The 18,748-nt window shown below is 37.0% G+C and overlaps 1 protein-coding gene and 1 non-coding gene across 3 annotated transcripts in view; both read left to right on the top strand.

Moving 5' to 3' along the window:
* Pdzrn4 (PDZ domain containing ring finger 4) overlaps nt 1-9,540 on the top strand; it is a 364,418-nt gene extending 354,878 nt beyond the window's left edge. Inside the window, exons 9-10 of one of the 2 annotated variants that reach the window (XM_020188156.2) lie at nt 3,482-3,598; nt 7,099-9,540. In XM_020188156.2, the coding sequence (XP_020043745.2) occupies nt 3,482-3,598; nt 7,099-8,625 (1,644 nt within the window). In that variant the 3' untranslated portion in view covers nt 8,626-9,540. The remainder of the gene's footprint in view (nt 1-3,481; nt 3,599-7,098) is intronic. The other variant, XM_020188157.2, reaches the window with a different exon arrangement.
* A 5,055-nt stretch (nt 9,541-14,595) lies between these two features.
* LOC141426040 (U6 spliceosomal RNA) lies at nt 14,596-14,702 on the top strand. Its single transcript, XR_012451153.1, has one exon. It is a non-coding gene; the product is annotated as a U6 spliceosomal RNA (small nuclear RNA).
* The last annotated feature ends 4,046 nt before the right edge of the window (nt 14,703-18,748 follow it).

The raw sequence follows: 18,748 nt of genomic DNA on the forward strand, positions 1-18,748 counted from the left end.
TCTAAAGAAATTTTTATACCTTTACAGAGAAAGATGTCAGGAAAGTAAAGGAGAGGAAGAGCTGGAAGAAAAGTCCTACTGATATTTCCTGTTACATCCTTTTTATATCCCACCACAATGCAGAAAGGACAATCCGTTGTCACTGTTGCATCCATCTGTCAGTCGTTTGAGTGAAGTTAGTTATGTTGCCATTTGTCTCCTAGGTTATTGATCTGATATTTTTCAGACTCAGTAACTATATACTACCTATAAATTACATTGAGTAAGTGTGTTTCAATGTCATACTGAATCCTGACTTGAATATAGTGGTTATAAAAGATCACCCTTTACGCATATATTTCCTTTATGCCCTTGACCATTCTAAACGGCTCTCATAAAGTCTGCCATCACCTGGAGCAGGGTAAAGCTGTACACCTGAGGTCTTAAGAGTGGGGAAATCAGCCCATGCAACTGGCTTCACTGCCCACATTGGAGTGGATTTTTAAAATACGTATGAAACTGTATGAGTTACCTGGACATGTCTCAAACCAGTCATCTCATAGATCCCATTTTCTTGAAAAACAAAGGAGCCAAATACATATTGGTGAAATTCATAGTGAATTAAAATTTTTCCCAAGTTTAGAGTGACAAAAGCATGTTTTTTCTAGCCATCCCTGTTGTAGAAAAGATAGTTTCCTGCCCATTCCGTGTAACTGCTAGAGAAACTCATTAATTTAGAACTAAAGCATTTCCTTAAACTGTGCCACATATTAGCCATAATGAAGTGTGGAAGGAACAGAAGTTAATGACATAAGACCTGTTAATATTTGATAGACTACATATGCTAAGCAGAACCAGTGGCATTTTTTTAATCTGGCTTACACTCCTGAACTTTTCTCCCAAAAGAGTCAATGTGGGAGGCTGAATTTTCAAATGACATTTCCTTTCCATGGTTGATGAAAGATAGTTGTCTGATGCCACAGGATGCCATCTTGCCTGTCAAAATCGGGGTAGCATTCACCCCTTGATCCTAAAGAAGCTTTAATGCCTCTGGAAGGAAGCCAATTACTTTAGAAAATCAGATTTCCAGAGAAATCAGCAAATAAAATATATTTTAACGGTATAAACTTTCATTTAAACTGTACATGCTATAAAATTACAAAAGAAATGATACTAACAAAAACCTTCTCTTTATAGCAACCCATCTTTTCCCCCAAAAATTCAGTGTATCTCATTGCATTTTTTTGCATGTGTATTTTATTCAAGGAGAATGTGGAAGCTTTTGTGTGCTTTTTTCTAGCATGTTTTAAAGATGTTTCAAATACTTTCTAGATTCTTAAAAATGATCTATTGAGTTGCTGAGAGCAGTATTGTGCATCTGCACTATATTTTTAAATAACTCATTTCCTTCATTCCCTGTCACCTTTCTTTCATTTCCTGCCCATTTTCTTCCTCACACCATTAAAGATATTGCTTTTCTGTCCTATTTCCCTCAGGACATGGGGGCAGAGAAGGAGCTCATAGGAACTTGTAGCCACTACTTTCGAGACAGTGTATTTTGCTCCTTTTTCCGCAGTATGGTGGCATTTTGTACAACAGATCCCCCCAGTATTATAAATGATGATCCTTCCTTCATTCCTGCCTCTCAGCTCAGGGGGCAAGCCAGTCCACCACAACACTAGACTCACACTACAACGAATGAGTGTTTGGTACTAAGAAAAAACAACAGGGGAGGAAGTGAACAAGCAGGCTCTCCCCTTTCTTACTGTGCTGTGGGTACCTCTGGCCTAGAACGAAGCTTTTGGAAACAGACATGAACTGACTACACATGCCAACTCAGGAATGTAGGGATTTCATTAGTAAGAAAAGAGTTACAGGGAATCACTAATTTCTACTTCTTTCTTCCCCACACCTTTATTTAAATCTCAGAAGACTCTGTTCCATCATACACTATTTGTCTTCAGAAATATATACTTTTGACTTGATGAAAGAAAATTATGTTTATAAAAAGCAAATAGTCTTAGCATTAAGTAATTTCCTTTAGAATCTGGCATTTGTAGTTTCATGACACTTAAAAATAATTAATGAGTTTGAAATTTGGACAATTACAAATTGGATTGGATTTAAAATTTTAACCGGAATAATAATCATAGCTCATCTGCATATCAAAGTCAGGGGGGATAGAATTTGATCAACTTATTCAAGCCACATACAGATAAATGAGAATGAATAAATGTGTCCATACTTTTGGCCCCAGTTGGATCTAAGGTAGTTTAAGTTCTACAGGGCTTTTAATAGATATCAAGAAATCTATAATTTTTCTTCATATTAATGATGGTGATACATTTAGACTAATGCCTTTTTGGTGCAGTTTAATGCCCTTTCAAGTTTCCCTTTGAAAGTTTTAGAAATTCAATTATCTTTAAACACATATTTATTGGTAAAAACACCTCAAACCGTTGTCCATTTTTTGTGTACCAGAAAGCTGCTGATTCCTTTTAGCAGAATTTTGACAGGAATCCCATTTATTTAATAAGCATTGTCAGCTAATTTATGTAATCCCTCTCCAAAAATCTACTTTGAGGCAAATTATCTGTATTGTCAACAGCTCATATGTGCAGGGTAATCCCAAGCTTTTCACTCACTTAGTATGGGGAAGACAACAGGATTTGTTCAGGTTAATTTGTAGAAGACTCCCACAAGAATACTTGCATCCAGCACCCACAAACAAAACCCTGCACATGCAACACTTCTGTTAAATGCCACAGGGCCTATGGCCTTTTTCCTTACAGTTGGGCCCAAACAATAAATCAAAATTGACATGATGGGAGCTGGGAGTGTAGCTCAGTGATATAGTGGGTGCTTAGCATGCACGAGGCCCTCGGTTCAATCCCCAGCACCCAAAAGAATAGACATGCTTTTTTTGTAATTGAGAAGAATAACTTATCATTTTCCTGTTTTTAACAAATAAAATAAATGTTATCTGTCTGTTCTTTCGTGACAAGCAGCCACTTTGCTAACTTGGGAGCTACTCACCTAAAAATTAAAAAAAAGAGGTTAACATCGGCTTGTGGTTGCATTTCGTGTAATTTCAGTGGGGATTGTTGTTTAGGAAAAAGCCTGATTGTCTCATCGCCCCGTGAGGACCTCTGCAGTGCTCCTCACAGGGGTTGTCGGAGGTAATAAGATGAGAGCTGTGGATTATGCAGCGTGCTATTCATACTACTTGAAAGAAGGCAGTGTTCTATGCTGTGAGTTTTACTCAGTTAAGAGAGAAAATCTGTAGCTCTGCTTTAGGAAAGGATAAAAGACCCAAGATTCCTTTTTTTTTTTTTTTTGTATCACCTTTTCTTCATTCTGAGAGGTGAACTATAGGAGACTGGTATTCCGAAGAGAATCATTATGATAAAAGGAGCTGGTCAGGCGTCACCATTTAAGTTTACCCTGTTTTAGCATGAGTTCTCACTAATATAATATAATGTACTAATGTATTCTTTTGCAGCTGGATGAAGGCTGGCTGGAAGATGAAAGGAACGAATTCTTAGAGGAGTTAAACTTGGAGGCATTGGAGGAACAGCATAATGAAGCAATGCAGCATACTGCCAATGAGGTGGAGCAGGTAGAGCCAACAATCTGAACTGTGTCATTTGAAATGTTGCTAGTTCTTTTTTTAATGTAGAACCGTAAGTGGGGAAGAAAATGTAATCAAAGGATTTGATCAAATATCTCTGTAATAGTAATTTTTTAGAGCAAATGAGAATCTCACATGAAGCAGAGGAAATACATTTTTTTCTGTTAAGAATCTTTGCAGCTTAAATTGTGAATATAATACAACAGTATTAAAATGTTGATCCAGCTCCTGTTTCAATCTAAAATGGCAGAATTTTACTAGGAAAAATGTGTGTTCTTTGTTAATATGCTAGCTTGGGACAAGCTAGACATGAGACAATTCTTTTAAAAAAAGAAACTTTTGAACTTTAAAATATTAATGAACCTATTTGAATATGTAGGATAGAACTACAGGATGATGAGGACATGGTGTAAACCATCAGTGTTATTTGTTTACCTGGTAGCATGATTACACCTGTACACCTGGATAGTCATAGAGATTATCTTTGGTCCAATGGCTAATATTGACATAGTATGCAACATTTCCCATCGCATAATTTGAGATTATTAAAATCATTTTAATGTCACAGATTCATTCAGTAAAAGTTTTGAGCTCCTAATATGCTCTAAGTACCACACTTGATACCGAGAATACAAAGAATTGAACAGAGTCCTTACCCTTAAATTGATTCATAATTAGTAAACGATCCCAGTGTGGCTTTGGCAAATTGAGCCTTGGGATTGTTTTCATTTTTGTTGTTTTCTCACTGTATAAAAACGAGATCAATATAACCTAGATTTCTATGTGTAATTCATGTCATTCATCTGCTTGATATAATTTTGTTAGCACTTCACTGTCAGTTTACTGATTTGTTTAATTATCATCCTATTCTCGGCGTTAATTTTTAACACATCCTAAAAGATAATTTTAAAAAATTCTGACAGATTTAGCCACATGAATCATAAACATTTTATCACTTAACCAAGCTATGTAAATGGAATGTGTCTTATGTTTACATGCTAGCATCTCACAAAAATGTGTGTGTATGAACACATGCCCATAATTTAAATAAATCATTTGATTACAAAGTAAAGTGTCAACATAGCCTGTGTGAAATAATCACGTGTAAACTATGGTTGCTCATTGACCACTTCACAAACAACAGTTGATGCTCAAAAGTGATGCTGCTCCTGTGGTGATTGCTTTTTAATAGATAAGACAGCTTGGAATTTTTATTATGACTTCAACACCATCCACAAATAAAGATATTTTTGGTGGCAGCTGTTGGTTACAAGCAAGAAAGTCCTTGCTCCAGGCTTTTTCTCTCTTAGATACAAAATGTGACCTGATACAGAATTGACAGGAGGAGGTTGGAATAAAAAAGGAAGGGAAAAATCCTGTCTAGGTGAAGTGATACAAGTCAAATGCTGCCTACTCATCAGACATAACACAAATGTTAGGTCTTTTGAGGGACGAGATGTCCCTAAGGTTAGATTCTCCTTGCGAGGATATTTTTCTTCACCATGAGAGTGAAAAATGATGAGAAGTACAGAAACTGTTAAAAGTCTCTTACTTTTATAAACAATAATACTACATTAGAAATGTCTTGGTAGAACCATTGCCTATCAAAAAATAATTCCATAGGGAAGTGATAAATGATAGAGTAGCATTACATTAGTAACCTAGAATTCTAGGTTTGAGAATAGAAAACTCTTTATTTTTAGTTTCTCATAGACCAGTAACAAAACAAATGGAAATTCAATTAAAAAATTTATATACATATGTATCCCTACTTTATGGAAAGTTTCACTTTCCATATTACCATATATGGCTGATGGGGAACAATTATACAACATTTCCCATAGTATGGACTGTATCTTTTGAACTACATAGAAAGTAAAAATACTAGCCTTCTTATAGTTTTGCAACTCATTACAAGATAGTAAACTCAAATTTCCAGTATCAATATCATTGAAACCCAGCATACACATCCTATATTTGATATTATCAACTTATAGTAATGACAGAGATGTGACAGTCTTTCCATTGTTAGCTAAAATTACTTATAATTCTGTTATCAAAACATTTAAAGTAAACCCGTCTGTTTTTTAACAAATGAGAAAAGATATTCTGGGGAAAGTTTGAGAATACTTGAATAACATAATACATGGTCATTTTCTCTCCTCTCCAATTTATGTTACATTTTGTTCTGCTATTACTTCTATGGAACAAAACAATTATCTAGAGAGATCCATTTAGGCTTGCTTTAGATTACCTTTAATTGCCCAACACACATAGGAGCCAAGACTATAGCACCAGATTTTTGCAAAAATAAAGGTTTTATTGCATGGTCAACCAGCCCAGAGGCCAGGAGCTAAAACAGAGCTCACACCTGCCTCTGTGATTGGTTAGTAGTCCAGGAGTTTATAGAAAGGAAGAGGAAAGCAGTTACTTGTTGGCTGGTTGGCATGTCTCTCCCCAGGTCATAGTTTTCTTTTGGGGGAGAGTTTTGTTCTGCACAAGGAATTTTGAGGTTGTACATATTGACCAGACAACCTGGCTTCTTTTGGTCACATCCATTCTTGAAAAGCCCTTCCAAACCATAAGAATCATTCATGAAAGGCCTGGGGGCTTTCCTAGAAGACAACTTAACTTTATTATTTAAGGAATTTATGTCCAAGTGTGTCCAGGCCTTAATCAATTTTACTTGCAATAAACTAAAATCCACCTTTGAAGGAAATTACTGGTTGAAAGCAGAAAAATCTTTTTATGTAACTCATGTGAGCCCTAACACACTGTTGTTGCTTTTGGTAAACATGATTTGGAGATTTACTAAAGTCAAAACACACGTGCCTAGGAATACAACAGCCCGGCCATAGAAGAAATGCTGGCCCTGGGAGGTATTTTACCTTCTTTCCTCTCTGGCGCTAGTAAGCTCAGCTCCTCTGGGATTTAGCTTCCTCATTTGTAGATAGGAAGGTCCTGGGCTCCAGCACATGATGTTAACTTCACCCTGCAATTTTATGATATTCAGCTTATAATTGTCAGCTTATTTCTGAGTGAATTAAGTTTCCTCTGAACTGAAAGTTAAGAAAAAATGATAATTAGGTGATTGTGACTTCTGAACACCAGGCCTCCATATTGTTGAAGACTATTTATATATTCTGTTTTACTGATTCTTTTGCGTATTTTCACCTCAAAAATTTGGAAAGTTACTTCATTTATACACCTTTATTTCAGTAAGAGAATTGTTCATTTACATGTATGCTATCTTATTTGTACTCAAGTAACTGTCCTAGCCATCCATATTCAAGGACTTTCCTTTTCTCTATTTTATTGCATGAAAGGCTGTCATGAGTCTTTATTTCTTAGATTGTTCCATGCACTAAAATTAGAGCAGCTTTCTATGCACTGCACTTTCTCAAGAAGCATTGTTTCTCGGGCAAGTTTTCAACAAGTCATTTTCAAAATAATTAATTTCCTTTGTTCTCTCTACTTTGTTTTCTCAGCCAAAAAAGCAAGAAGAAGAAGAAGGCACAACAGACACAGCAACCTCCTCCTCCAACAACCATGAGAAGGACAGCGGAGTGGGTCGCACAGACGAAAGCTTGCGGAACGAGGAGAGCTCAGAACAGGAGAATGCAGCCGAGGACCCCAACAGCACATCTCTGAAGAGCAAGAGAGAGCTGGGGCACAGCCAGGACACCCTAGGGAGTGTTGAGCTTCAGTGCAATGAAAGCTTTGTGTCTGGTGAGTACATTGATTCAGACTGTGTTGGCAACCACAACGAGGAGTGTGACCGATTCCGGCAGCTCTTGGAACTCAAATGCAAGATTCGAAACCATGGAGAGTATGACCTGTATTACTCAAGCAGCACAATTGAATGCAATCAGGGGGAGCGGGAGGGAGTGGAGCATGAGCTCCAGTTGCTTAATGAAGAACTAAGAAACATTGAGCTTGAGTGCCAGAATATCATGCAGGCTCACAGGCTCCAGAAAGTGACAGAGCAATACGGAGACATCTGGGCGTTGCATGATGGAGGATTCCGAAATTATAACACCAGCCTCGATATGCAAAGGGGAAAGCTAGATGATATCATCGAACATCCGGAAAAGTCAGATAAGGATAGTTCTAGTGCTTACAACACAGCCGAAAGCTGCAGAAGTACTCCACTAACTGTAGACCGTTCCCCGGACAGTTCCCTTCCAAGAATGATCAACCTCACCAATAAGAAAAACCTGAGAAGCACAACTGCAGCCCATCAGTCCTCTTCTGGACAAGGCAGCAAAGAGTCCACATCCACCAAAGTCAAAAGCACCGAGCAAGGTTGTGGCATTGAAAGCCAGGAGAAGATCCTGGAAAGCAAGAAGCTTCCAGATCATGAGAAGACAGTCAGCGAGCACATCCCTTACCTGTCCCCTTACCATAGCTCCTCTTACAGGTATGCAAACATCCCAGCACATGCCCGACATTATCAAAGCTACATGCAGTTAATTCAACAGAAGTCTGCTGTGGAGTATGCCCAGAGCCAACTCAGTTTGGTGAGCATGTGCAAGGAGTCTCAGAAGGGTTCAGAGCCCAAGATGGAATGGAAAGTTAAAATTAGGAGCGATGGGACCAGGTACATCACCAAGAGACCAGTGCGAGACCGAATTCTGAGGGAACGTGCCTTAAAGATTAAGGAGGAACGGAGTGGCATGACAACAGATGATGACACCATGAGCGAGATGAAGATGGGGCGTTACTGGAGCAAAGAAGAGAGAAAGCAACACCTGGTTCGAGCCAAAGAGCAGCGTCGGCGCCGAGAGTTCATGATGAGGAGCAGGCTGGAGTGTCTCAAGGAGAGCCCACAGAGTGGTAGTGAGGGCAAGAAGGAGATCAACATCATTGAACTGAGTCACAAAAAGATGATGAAAAAGAGAAACAAGAAAATTTTGGATAACTGGATGACAATCCAAGAACTGATGACCCATGGGGCCAAGTCCCCTGATGGCACGAGGATTCACAATGCCTTCTTGTCAGTCACCACTGTATGACCAAGTGAATGGAATGCAACTGATGTTCAGAGGGTGCTACCAGTTTCGGTAGAGTACTATTGCCTCGTTCAATGTGGCATTTTTATATATATTTTGTGACTCTTTATAGTTTAAATTTTTTGTAAGCAAATAATACCTGGTAAATTTTCATTTGTTTTTCATATACTGGTACCTTCTTTTTTGGCGGAGATCAGTCCTTAACTTGTGATATATTCATATTAGTCATTTATAAAAAAAAAACAAAACAAAACAAAAGGAAAGAAAAGAAAAAGAACTTGAATAAAAATACTGAGGAGCTAATTAATTTCCTACTTTAATGTATCTAACGTAAGTTAAAATCTGGATTTATTTCTCTAATTTACTTACTTTCTACTTTAAAAATAACCCAATGCCAAAACATTTGTATGCTTCCTTCTTGGCATAATATGTGCTGAATCAAACCTGCTAATAAATCAGGTGCCACATCCTGTCTTACGCATAATAACACCTCTTTTTAACATCTGTCCTGCATTTAACACATAAATGGCCGTTGTCTTTGTCTCAGTAAAGTGTAGTGGACAATCTTCCTGTGATATGTAGTGACATTGGTCATGTAGCTAGATAATTGTGGTAAGTGTGACAATAAAAGAGAAATAAATTATTGATTATCCTTAAGGAAAGTTACAAGGAGTGTTTTATTTTCATTGTCCACTGTGGTAAACAAAATATAAATTAGCTATATGTATACAATTTAGAAGATTCTCAATTGTGAATTATAAACTGTGCACATTTTCTATCACTTTTTTCAATAAAGTTGTCTTGAAACACTTCTTACAGATCATTGTGTCACAGATTCCTACCAAGACTAAGTTAAATAATATATGTTGTGTCTAACAGATGCTAAATAAATATTCAATATGTATGAGTTCATGCTCCCCTCACCTGCCATTCATGTAATGTAAAGCCAAGAAAGGTTTTAGGAAAATGGAGACAGGATCAGCAGAGTTTCAGAAATTACTTATAATAGTATGATGTATATCTGTCTGCTCAGGCTGCCTCAACAAAATATCACACATAAGGTTGCTTGAACAACAAGAAACACTTTTCACAGTAAGACTGGTAGACTCAAGACCAAATACATTGAGGGTTAGAATTTCATCATCCAAATTTGAATAGGACACAATTCAGTCCTTGGCAATTAATGTATTCATTTAGCTGATCATTTAGGAATAAATTTTGTGCGATATCTTTGCAACAATTTTCTGCATGGTCAGTTAAAATGCCTTATATAGCAGTGTATTAAGAGACATGATTGGTAGATAATCATATCAGTTTTTAAAGTATAGGTTTTCATCATATAAATATATAAAACATATCACATGTCAGTCTATCACAGTGTCCAGAGTGAAAGGTGAGATCAACTAATGGCATACAAATCAAATTTTAATTCAACCCAACAGGTTGTTTAGAATTAAGGCTATACAACATCTGAATATTTCTGAAGCTACGTTCCTACATGAAAATCTGTAGTGTCCGTCTATTAACTCTTGGTGAGCTTGCCTTCCTTGCCTATCGATCCTCCTCCTTAGACCTTCTCTGAGTTATTCCTGGATCCCACCTAGCCTACTCATTCCCAGGAAAGTTGTTGTATGTTATTTTTCTTTCCCAGATTTGTAACACATTCTATTTGTAGCACCCCCCTTCCAGTCTGGTTGCATACATATTTTTTTTCCTGGGGACTCTTGATGATATCAGACTTCCTCAGTTCTTTGGCATACATCGTTATCATATTATTTCACCTTGGAAATTTTATTCTTTTGTTATTGAATCACTAAATAGAACTTATTTTCTCCTTGGAGAGATTTTAAGTTCATGGAGAGAGGCCCTTGTATCCCCCTCTGTCTCTGTAGGCTTCTGGTAGAATGTCATTTTAATAATAATGAATACTAGTTAAGCTAAATTATTTTATTAACTTATCTCTCTCCTACATATATTGATCCCTTTGAAGGGCTATTACATAGAGGAAGGAATCTAATCTTACTTACTTATAATGAAAACTAGACTCAAAAATTTAAAAATAATGATAAAACAGCAAACTAAGGCAACTAAAAATGACATGGTTTCTAAATTTAGCTGTTGGGTTTTTTGTTTTGTTTTGGTGGTACTGGGGTTTGAATTCATGGCTTTGAGCTTGCTAAGCAGGTTCTCTACCATTTGAGCCATGCCTCCAGACCAATAAAATGCCTCCAATAAAAAATTCTGGTTATTTTTTTTATTGTTGTGCTGTGTGGGGGTACATCGTGGCATTTACAGAAGTTCTTACAGTATATCAAAAATATCATACTTGAATTCACCTCCTCCACCATTCTCCTTCATCCCCCCTACTTTGGTTATTTTTGAGATAGGATCTTGTTTTTTTGCCCAGCCTGGCCTGGACAGCAGTACTCCTATTTTACATTTTCCATTGTATCTGGGATGACAAGTGCATGACACCATACTCAGCTTTTTCCATTGAGATGGGGACTGGTGAAGTTTTTCTGCCCAAGCTGGCCTGGAACCACAACTTCCTAATCTCATCCTCTTATGTAGCTGGGATGACAGGCATGCACCAATGTGCCTAGCTATTGGTTGAGGTGAGGTCTCACAAACTTTTTGCCAATGCTGGCCCAACCTGCTGTCCTCCTTGTCTCAACCTCCCCAGTAGTTAGAATAATAAGTGTGAGCCACCAGCACCCAGCTAGTGGCACTGAAATTATTCTGACTACACCCAAAGGTTTAATTTCCTTTTGTTTCTTTTTTGCAGTGCTAGGGATCAAACTCGGGACCTCAAACATGCTAGGCAAGTTCTCCCACACTGAACTACACCCCTAACTACAGAGTTAACTTTTGATCTCATGATTTCAAAGTAGTAATGCCTGTCTATCTTAAGAGTTCAGTTCTTTCCAGACCTAACGCCTGTAGTGACTGCTTATCTTTTACATACAACTTTAACCAACATGTAGATTTTCCTGAAGAAACAGGTATGCAACTCACAGATTTAGTGTTTCCAAAATTACCACTTTAATTTTATTTTTCTTATACCAAGTGTGCTTGCCAATTTTTCAAAACTGTGATATTTTTATGACTGTATTTATACAGTACTACAAGTCAAAAAATATCTCTTTTCAAAAAAATATCAGTGGAGATTTGAAGTTTCTGCTTTATCTTTCTACATAACTTATCTTTGTGCTAAACATGTTAATTTGGTAAATGAACAATAAATCTGCTCAGCAAGAAAAATAATATTTTATGTCAGTTCAAAAGAAATATGTGAAATGTAAAGAGGAAAACATTTTTCTTGGGCTTAACTTTGAAATTCCATTTCTATTCTTGCTTTTTATGTTCAAGATGTGACAGAAACCAGTGTTAGGATCCATATGCCAAAGGACAGAAAACAAAGTAGGTTCATCGGCTGTTCCTTTTTTATATGCCATGAAGAAAGCTATTACTGCCATCATACTGTCCACACTAACCCTTTATGAGCACATTTAGAATCTTCTAACAATGCCTTGATGTAGCTAAATACTGACTTAATCCATGCACCATTAGGATGTGTACAGCTTCCACTGGAATTCAATCTTTTTGCCCTTCTCATGAGCTTCTGCTCTATATCAAATCTCTCATTTGTGATGCCACCACTGTTTATGTGATCTCTCATGCTTGTCACCTGAGCCTTCTTGAGCTTCTCCTTTATCAATTATTCAGAAAGCACTGTTAACTCTTGTTGGAAATGTCTCAGATTATTTTCAATGCTCTTAAACTGTCCAGAGGCTAGAATGTTGCAGTCTTATGCCTAACTTCTTCAATAGGTCTATTTCTGGTCTCCTGGTGCCCCTTTCCAGTCTATCCTGCATATGATAGGCAACACCTACTCTCTTTACCATCAATTTCCTCATTGTGCTTATGTACCAGTAGCATCTTTTCCTACATATAGGATAAAATCCTGAGACCATTATTCTAGGATTTTCGTGTTTAACCTCAACCTGTTTTTCCACCTAATCTCATATATCTTCCATGAGGGACTTCCAACTCAGATCTTGGGAAATCTATGCTTAGGTAGATGATTAATTTGATGCCCTTTTAAGTAGATATTCCTTAAATATTAATTAAAATTCAGTTAAATTTTGTGTTTTATTATCTTCTATTATCAATTCCTATTATTTTTATTAAAATTATTAATATAATTCATATAGTATAAACATATAATTATTAAATAACTTTTATCAACTCTAAGTCAATAAAGACTAACACTGTAACAGATTCATTAACTAATTCATTTCTTCCAGGAGAAAAAAGTAGAAAGTAGATCTTATTCCTAGAAATACTTGACCCTGACCTCTCCAGATGGTTCTCCCTAAGTTCTGGGAATATTTTGTACTTTACAATGTAGATGAATAGAGGCATCCATACTCCCCTGCTCCTCCATGAAGTAAAACCAAAGCAGCAGGTGTATAGCTGCATATTGAGTGAGGTGACCATGGACAAACACTGGAAATCAGCAGAAAAACTAGAGCCTTGAAAGATTCAGAGACCTGAGACAACAGTATAGTAAGACAAACAAAATATCCAGTCAGTTTGATCTCACAGCTGAGAGAAGTGAAGTCTCCCCTCTGCAAGGAAAGGGTAAAAGAGAGAGTCCTAGAAAATAATCTTACCATCATGGATACTGGCAATCCAAGCTGTTGGCTGCACCCCAATTTAAAAAGTAATCTGAAACCTGTACATTAGCTTTGCTTTGGGAAAGATTCACACATCATCTCCCATCAAATCTCCAGGGTGCTGGAGCCAAGAGACATCTTGGAAGGGATGTATTGTCTGAATTTGAACCCTTGTATATTTCCTTCTTGGAGACCCCACAGACACTCCACTGCACAGGCTCAGGGGGTAGCTGCCTTCTGAACCAAACTTGGCCCAGTAGAGTGACTCTGAATCAAACCTGTTGGGTGCCCTGAACTAGAGAGGACAGGTATTGCAACACAGAAAGTAATGGAAGGTGCTGCCCTCAAGAACCAAGACATAGAGAGCTTGTCCTCTGAGTACAGGGATGTGTCCAGTTGCCTGTGGATTCATACCAGCACCAGGAATAAAGGGGAGTGACCCATATGGTACCTTCCATCCCTTGTTCCAGTGTCATGCATGGGCACCTGTCACTAATATGGCAGGGAAAGAACTCCATGGTTCCACTGCTGCCAAATCATGCTAGTTCAGCTTTGAGTTACACTGAAGTTCCAGCTGTCACCAGTCTTGGGGGCACACAGCCTAGAAAGTTCCCAAGAGAAACTTTGTGAGTGCTGGCTTTGGTCCATCCCCTGCTCACTCCACAATGGGCACTACACTGAAAGAATATGGGACGGAAATTCCAGTTATTGTCATGTCCCTAGGCACACATGGCTGTGGGACATCCGGAGAGGAATTTTACCACCAAGCTCTGGCCACAACCCTTTCGGTTTATTCCTGGGAGGACACTACAGTGGAAAGAATCAGGAGAAGAAAATTCACCGCTAACAAGAAAATGTGGCCAAAGGAGATCTCTAGAGAAATTTGCTTGGCTCTGACCACATCTCACTTCTGCTCACTCCCTAATGGGCACTGCATTTGAAATACTCAGGGGAAAAACAGCCCCAGATAATTCTGTTCCCAGGCTCACACAAGTAGGGGACTCTTGAGGTATGAATCTATCATAGCCAGTCCCATAGTAACAAATGTTACAGTAGGGGTGGTAGGAACACCACAACCCCTACTATATCACACTACATTGTTCGTATGGCCACTACATATGCATCTTATCTGACCGTAAATTGTTTTCAAGAATGATTGTGAGCACTACAGAAGGGGACATGGTTCCTGCAGTGAACTCACCCCATGAAGCACCTGACCCACACCAATGTCTTGTCAGACTACAAGTGCTTCAGCCCCATAGCACTATTGGTGTGGCCAATTAACAGTGCTTGAATGCTTGCTTCAGCACCATATATACTAAAATTGGAATGATACACAAAAGATTAGCATGGCCCCTGCACATGGATGACATGCAAGTTCATGAATCATTCCACATTTTTGCCATTGAGATTTATCCAAGATGCAGTTATTGTTAATTGAAAATTTTTCCCAATACTTTGCTGTGACAAGATGTGAGAGTGCCTGAGAAACACCCATCACCTGACAGGAGCCACTATTCCCATTGTAGGAGTAAACACATAGCATGGACCCCACATACACTGCTGTTCACACTGCATCTGCCTAAGCTACTTGGGTGTTCCCACTCTTACATTGTCCACAAAGACAGTGGATCACTCTAACTCTGATATTGTATGCATTGTACACAAATTTACTAATCATAGGCAAAGAAACTATAGGAGACTATCCTTCACACCCAGCTGGAAATAATACCAACATTACATATTAAACCAATACAAGACAAATCATCAGGAGAAAGCCACTTACTAAGGCCATTGAAGTGATAGAGATATCTGATCCACCAGATGTGTAAATCTCACCATAGGAACAGCAGGAATATGAAAAATCAAGGTAATACAACACCAACAAAAGATCACAATTCTCTAGTAACAGAGTCCAAAGAAACCAAACTGCTCGAAATGCCTAATAAAGAATTCAAAAGAATAGTTTTTAAAAGCTCAATGAGATCCAAGAGACTAGAAATAAACCATTAACTAAAACCAAGAAGGAAATGTGGGAAATGAATGATAAAATTAGCAGAGATATTTTGAAAAAAAATTCAGAAATCTTTGAAATGAAGAGCTCAATAAATCAAATAAAAAATTCAGTTGAAACCCTCAACAAATTGGATCATATGGAAGAAAGGATATCTACACTTGAAGACAAGTCTTTTGAAATTTTTTTCTTTCATCTTTTTTTTGGTGATACAGGGTTTGAACTCAGAGCTTTGTATTTACAAGGCAGGCATTCTACCATTTGAACCATACTTCCAGTTCTGAAATTTCTCACTCAGACAGAAAAAAAGTGGAGAAAGAAAGAATGAAGAGGGCAATCAAGATCTGTGGGACACCATTCAGTGATCAAATAGCCACATCATTAGAATATCTGAATGACAGGATATAAAGGTTAGAGGACAGAAAACCTTTACAATGAAGCAATAGCAAAAATTCTATGAAAAATATAGACTCCACATGCTGGAGGCTCACAGAACCCCAAATACACAAGACAGGAACAGGGGAAAGAAAGAATTTTAAAATCTGCAAGAGAAAAGTACCAAGTCACATTGAAAGAAATCCCCATTAGGCTAGCAGAAACCCTATGGGCCAGAGGAAATAGAATAATGTACTTCAAGTCCCAAATGAAAATAACTGCCAAACAAGTTTACTGTACCCAGCCAGACTATCCTTCAGAATGCAGGAGAAAGACCTTCTAAGATAAGCAAAAACCAAGGGCACTGTAAGATTGGCCTTACAATAATAGATGCTTCAGGAAGACCTACATCCAAAAGTGAAAGATAGATAATCAACATCACAATAGCATGCAAAAGTATATAAATCCTGTTTAGACAGTAGATACACAAAAGAAAAATAGAAATAATTAAATATCATCAATGCAATAAGCCATCAATCACAATGTTTAATAAGAGTTAAAACAAAGAACATTCAAAAGAACTAGAAGAAAATGAATATGAAATACACATGTCCTACCTTTCAATAATAACCTTGAATGTAAATGGGCTTAGTTCTCCAATTAAAAGATACAGACTTGCTGAATGGATTTTAAAAGTATAACAAGACCCAACAATATGAAATTTACTTCACCAGTTAAACACATTGACTGAAAGTGAAAGGATGGAGAATGATATTCCAAGCAAATGGAATCTTAAAAGTGAGCAAAAATACCTATACTTATATTTGAAAAAAATATACTTCAAAACAAAAAATTTAAAAATAAAGGTCACTACATAATAATCAAGGTATTAATTTATCAAGAAGACATAATGACTATAAATCTATAGTCATTTGTTGCCCTTAACGCAGAGAAACTAAAAGCAGATACCTTAAAAGCAACTGAGGCCAATAGGAAAAGGGGACCAGGAACTACAGAAAAGGTTAGATTAAAAAGAATTAACCTAGAAGGTAATACACATGCATAGGAAATTAATGTGAGTCAATTCCCTGCATAGCTATCCTTATCTCAACCAGCAAAAACACTTGTCCCTTCCTATTATTGCTTATACTCTCTCTTCAACAAAATTAGAGATAAGGGCAAAATAGTTTCTGCTGGGTATTGAGGGGGTGGGGGGAAGAGGGAGGGGGTGGAGTGGATGGTAAGGGAGGGGGTGGGGGCATAGAGGAGAAATGACCCAAGCCTTGTATGCACATATGAATAATAAAACAATAAAAAAAAGAGATAATACATGTAAGATTCTAAGAACTTTCACAAATCACTAGATATTAAGGAAAGTGTCCAAGTGTTTTTGAATTAGCTATTTCCTGAAATCTGATAAAGAACAATGAAGTTATACAATATAATTAAACACAATTTTCAGGGTTGCAAGACTTGTTTGATTTGAGGGAGGGGTTAAGGAAATATTATAGAAGGGATGAACTTATTCAAAGTACACTGTATGCATCTATGGAAATATCCAATTTGAAACCCCATTGTGCTATTAATGTGTGCTAATAAAATAGTAAAAAAAAGAATTGCTTGATTTTAATAGACTATGAATTGACACACAGAGAGAGACAGATGGACAGAGATTTATAGATAATGGTGGATACTCCTGAAAGAAACTAGAAGTACACTCTAGCCAAGAAAAGAAAAGCCAAAAGAGGGAGACAAGAGGAAAACTGCAAAAAAATTTAATGGCAGAAAAGATGGCACTTCTGAGACAAAAGGATTAGACAGTAAGGGCCAAGGCCGGAAGAGTCACAGATGACAAGGACTTGTCATGGGCCAGAAAATGATAGCAACTGGGGCCCCTGGTAAAGGGCCCTCAAGTCCCACCATCAAGCCCTGACCCAATTCTCCTACATGGTTTCTCAAATGTTATGTAAGCATCTTTAAAAAATAAATAAATAAAAATGAAAATAGATAAAGGTCACTACATAATAATCAAGGTATCAATTTATCAAGAAGACATAATGACTATAAATCTATATATATTAATGTCAGACCCATCAATATAAAAAAACCAACACTATTAGACCTAATGCAAATATAGGCTGCAATATACTAACAGGAGATTTCATTACCACATTCTCATAGATAGATGGATATCTAGACAAAAATGTCAACAAAGAAACATCAGAGTTAAACTACATTAAAGTTCAAATGGAGTGCAGACATTTACAAAACATCTCACCCAACAACTGCAGAATGCACATTCTTTTCATCAGCACATAGACCTTTTCTCTAGACTAGACCATATATTAAACCACAAAACAAGTATTAACAAATCTTTGAAAGTTGAAATTATATCCTGCACTTTTCTTATCACAATGGAAAGAAACTAGAAGTCCACACAGGAAGAGAAACATCAGAAATTATACAAATACATAAAGATTGAACACACTTTGCATGAATAGTGAAGTTACTAAGGAGGTCAGAAGGAAATTTAAAAATTTCTTGACACAAAGGAAAATGGAAATACAATATATCAAACATATAGGAAGCAGCAAATGAGTGCCTACATTTAAAAAAAAGTTTCAAATAAACAACATAATGGTGTATCTCAAGAACTTGGAACAGTAAGAATAAACCAAACCCCAGATTGGTAGGAGGAAAGAAACAATAAACATCAAAGCAGAAACAAATGCAATAGAGGCTAAGAAAGCACACAAAACATCAAAGAATTAATGAACTAGTTTTTTTTAAAAACAAATATTAATAAACCTTTAGCTAGACAAACCAAGAAAAAAGAAAGAATAGCCAAGTTAATAAAATTTGAGGTAAAAAGGAAATATTACAACTGACACTACAGGGGAAAAAACAAAGAATCAAACACTCAGGATTATTTTGAAAAGCTATGTGCTAGCAAATTAGAAAATCTGAGAAAAATGGAAAAACTTCTGGGAACATGACCTATAAAAATTTAGCCAAGAGAAAATAAAAGGCCTGAAAAGACCAAACACAAATCATGAGA

This window comes from Castor canadensis, chromosome 8, assembly GCF_047511655.1.
Source record: "Castor canadensis chromosome 8, mCasCan1.hap1v2, whole genome shotgun sequence".
Classification (NCBI taxonomy): Eukaryota; Metazoa; Chordata; class Mammalia; order Rodentia; family Castoridae; genus Castor; species Castor canadensis.